This window comes from Pseudochaenichthys georgianus, chromosome 15 (genome assembly GCF_902827115.2).
Source record: "Pseudochaenichthys georgianus chromosome 15, fPseGeo1.2, whole genome shotgun sequence".
NCBI lineage: Eukaryota > Metazoa > Chordata > Actinopteri > Perciformes > Channichthyidae > Pseudochaenichthys > Pseudochaenichthys georgianus.
The window spans coordinates 1,515,636-1,519,686 of record NC_047517.1 but is presented as its reverse complement, the minus strand read 5'-3'; the positions used below and the strand labels follow the sequence as shown (position 1 = coordinate 1,519,686).

Below are 4,051 nucleotides of genomic sequence, written 5' to 3'. Positions count from 1 at the left end.
GTGCTACGACAGTTAGCACCACGCACCAACCCATGGCGCTTTGCACATTTCAAAACAAAAGAGATGAATGAGACTCGAGCTGACCACAAACAGACGCTGACGGACACACCTGCCGACACGCACCCTACGACCCTTCGCTGACCTCTGACAGCACATTAGGAGTCAGCCTTCTACGGCCTTTTATCTGGTATTTTAGCAGATTTAGGTTACAATGTCAAACACTCCATCATCTATACTGACACGCACTAGCTTTATTTAAAACGCCAATGCATTTACTTTAAATGTATACACTGAAAAAACTGAAGCGTTGACTTTAAATAAATGTATTATGTCAAAAGATTTCACATAACTATGAGGTGAGTTGGAAGCAATACTATTAAGGTAAACCTAATACTTTTTTATTTAAACTTAATTTAATTGCTTTCAACTAACCTAATACAGTTATGTTAAATCTGTTAACATAATACATTTAATTAAAGTCAATGTTTCAGTTTCAGTGTACATACAATAAGAAATAATTCTGCGTGAAATCTTTAAATGCATCCAGCATGGCGTATTCAAAACACTGAATAGGAAACAGCAAACACTACTTAATTAATAGACATGTGTGTCTTCGAATACTAACACTCAACAACAACACTTCAGATCTGTATTGATTATTGGTGCCATTATTGTTTCTCTAGTGCCGGTAGAACAGGCCTTTTCCATCTCTGCTCAGACTGTAATCATGTGTGTGAGAATACCGCTTGGTATATGGACGCTAAATGATGGCTCTTTTAAAATACAATATAATACAAACAATCTTCTAAAATTGATTTCATTATGTACGTCCCTGATTACACGTGAAGTGAAAATAATTGTTTGTGTAAATTCACCTTTCTCTGTGACAAATAAGTGATCGTAATAGGATTATCTGAATTGAAAATAGATGATTGTAATTTGTTAAAAAAACATAAAAATATATATATTTACACTTTGCATTATTACTATATTAATGAAAAGAAAGGCACCTGTTATGGCTCATGCATTTGAGATTCAAGTTGAGTGTGAACAGCTTTCATACCTGGGTTTCAGACAGGTTGAGCTGCCGGGCCAGCTCTGTGCGCTCCCTCCCCACCACGTACTGACACCTCTGGAACTCCATCTCCAGCCGGTACAGCTGCTCCGCTGTGAAGGAGGTGCGGGTCCGCTTGGGCCGGTCCAGGTCCAGACCCTTCGGAAGGATGATCTCTCGGATAGAGCCTTTAGCATCTGCAATAAAGAGAGGGGACAATTACAACAGAGACATGCCTTTCATTCAGGGTGCACACTGGTCATGGGCTTTAACATTATTATAGTTATTATTGTTATTAGTATTACTATTGTTGTTGTTGTTGTTGTTGTTGTTGTTGTTGTTGTAAGCTGTGTATGAGTGCGTATTGTAAATGTTTTATTTATTTATTATCATAATTTGCTCTTATCTGTATTCAGTGATGTCATCTATTGTAAATATGTACAATGGTATAACAATGTCGTGGTATTTGTATTATTGCTTTTAGGATGTCCATCACCATCTGGCAAAGGGACTATCGATGAAAACTAGCCTTTTGGCTAATTCGAGTACTTTTACATGTTTTTAATATGTTGATTAATGTACACTGTCCCTTGTTTTAAATAAATCAATTCAATTCAGTAGTAGTAGTAGTAGTAGTAGTAGTAGTAGTATATATTGAAGTAATAGTAGGAGCATAGTGGAGGTCTGGAGAATGTATATGAGTCAAATTCAGATTTGATTGTAAAATAAAGTGCATTTGGAGTTAATGTAACATGATGTACTTATCGAGAATATATCATTCATATTGATGAATTATCCTTTACATCTATGAGTTAACATCATCCTATGTTTGTAATTATTATGGAACATCTAAATTAAATCTTATAGGGGAAACTCCAACATCTGACATCAATTTAATTAAGATGACTTTCTAAATATACATTTATATGTATTAAAGTGTTTACCCATTTGAAGACATAAGAAGTAAATATTACAGTCATTGAATCAGAAGGACATAAATGTGTTTCACGTCGGTTCACTGATGTAAAATACTCATGTTACAACATGAGAGAAATTACAACAAAAGAGGCTTTAAGATGAAAGCAAAAAGTATGTGTTATTTCCTTTCAAATATATTATTAAATTGACTATAATTTTAAATATGTGCTGAATAAATGTGGCAGAAATCAATCAATTCATAATTATTTTATTTTCAAAAAACCTCTTTCTCTATATTTTAAGTAGTGAGCTGCTATGTTTAATTTGATTTAGTCATGCGAATCCACAGTTTTTGGTGTTTTATAAATTATATTTATAGTTGATGTTGATCCTACATGAGAAATGACATACATCGCTCTGTGGGGGCAAACGCTGCACAGTATTTATAACCTCAAATATCTGTAAAGACAAACTTCTTTTGTTTGGTGAATTTTGAGTCGTATTATTGATCAACTACAAAGTGTAATGCCGCGCATACAACATCAACCCTGTAGGAATGGTTCTGTTATAAGCCTGACCTTTCACACATTTAAATGTACCCAGGGAAATAAATGTGAATTGTTCATCTATCATAATAATAATAAAATCGTAATAATTATCAATAAACATGATTTTAAAACGTATTATCAAAGTATGAAATCTAAAGAAAACATGAAACCGTCATGGTGCAAAAAAAAAAAGTCTCGTGACCAAAATGAAGGCGCAGAATTTTTGGTCATGATGTTTATTTGGCCTATAATTTAAGATAAATATCTTAAATAAAAATGTAAAAGCTCTTTTTCATAACAAATCATTGTGTTTTCTTACAGTATGTTTATATAATTGTAATACAAAAAATCTGCATTGTAAAAAAGTCTCTATTGTAAAAAAGTCTCCATTGTAAACTGCTTATGTGAAAGGGGTTATTTTGCTATCAACTTTAAATTAAGTGAAGTCCTCCTTAGTCTCAACTTTCCCACAATGAAACTACAAATGCTTCCTCCTCATCATGTAGTCCCTTAAGCTACTCTTATTTCCTGGTTCTTAAAGGCATCTATTGTAAGAGAAGTTTAAACAATGTTTCAGAGGAATCTTTATGATCTCTGAAGTACGACACTGCAAGTTAAAAAAAGGAAAAGCCCCAGCCTTACCTCGGACCAGTATCCTCCGGCAGTAGTCCGGGTCCCCCGTGCTCCCCCTGCTCTTCTCGCAGTTGTCCACGGTCCCAGAGGGAGAAAAGGAGTCCTGCTGCTCCTTCAGGAAGCTTTTGGACAGGCTTCCTTGGGAGTCCGTGTCGTCTTTCCCCTTCTGTAGTCCATTCTTCAGCCCCTTCCCTTCTGTCTCTTGGTTGTACCTGACCTCCATGCTCAGTGTATCCTCTTGGACCTGTGGCTCTTTTTTCCCTTTTGTCAGGTGAAAAGTAGGAGATTACGGAGAACACGGTGCACCAGATTGTCTGGACAGTGTGGGGTTTAGTTTCAAAACAGCACCTTTCAGCAGGGCAGAGACAGCTATCTAATGTCTGGTGAAATACCAAGGAGCCCTATGATCACTGAGCAAAGTCCCTTGCCCAATGATCATGGACTTCTCAGTGGAACAGTTATTCAATGAGCCCCTTTCCTCGTTACATAGACACCAGGCTGATAGACGATCGCCAAATAATCAGAGCCATGGATGCGCACTCGCTGTTTCAATTGATTACGGTAATTTTGCTGGATCAAAATTTGCATAACCTCATGAATACACGGAATTATTTGTGGAAATAGATCAGGTCTTGATAGAGGACTTTGCTTGTCCCGTCCCCCTACAGTTCGCCTGCTCTCAGCCCAGAGAATAAAGACAAATGATTGGTCTTGCCTCACAACCAAGCCTCAGTGAACCCAACACGAAGGCAAACAATCACAGAGGTACGACACTTCCGTACCTAAAGAAAGTTCCTGGGCGCTTCGTCCTCCCTTCCACTGAACATAGCCAGACATTTCCCCCCCGACTTTTCACAGTGCACCTGATTGCCACAGCATGTCAGGAAACTTTAATCCT

The 4,051-nt window shown here is 37.0% G+C and overlaps 1 protein-coding gene across 1 annotated transcript in view; it reads right to left on the bottom strand.

The window, feature by feature from the left end:
- The window catches only part of vax1 (ventral anterior homeobox 1), an 8,510-nt gene extending 4,690 nt beyond the window's left edge, over positions 1-3,820 (bottom strand). Inside the window, exons 1-2 of the mRNA XM_034101271.1 lie at positions 3,163-3,820; positions 1,064-1,251 (exon numbers count right to left, since the gene is read on the bottom strand). Coding sequence (XP_033957162.1) covers positions 1,064-1,251; positions 3,163-3,376 — 402 coding nt within the window. The 5' untranslated portion in view covers positions 3,377-3,820. The remainder of the gene's footprint in view (positions 1-1,063; positions 1,252-3,162) is intronic.
- Between the last annotated feature and the right edge of the window lie 231 nt (positions 3,821-4,051).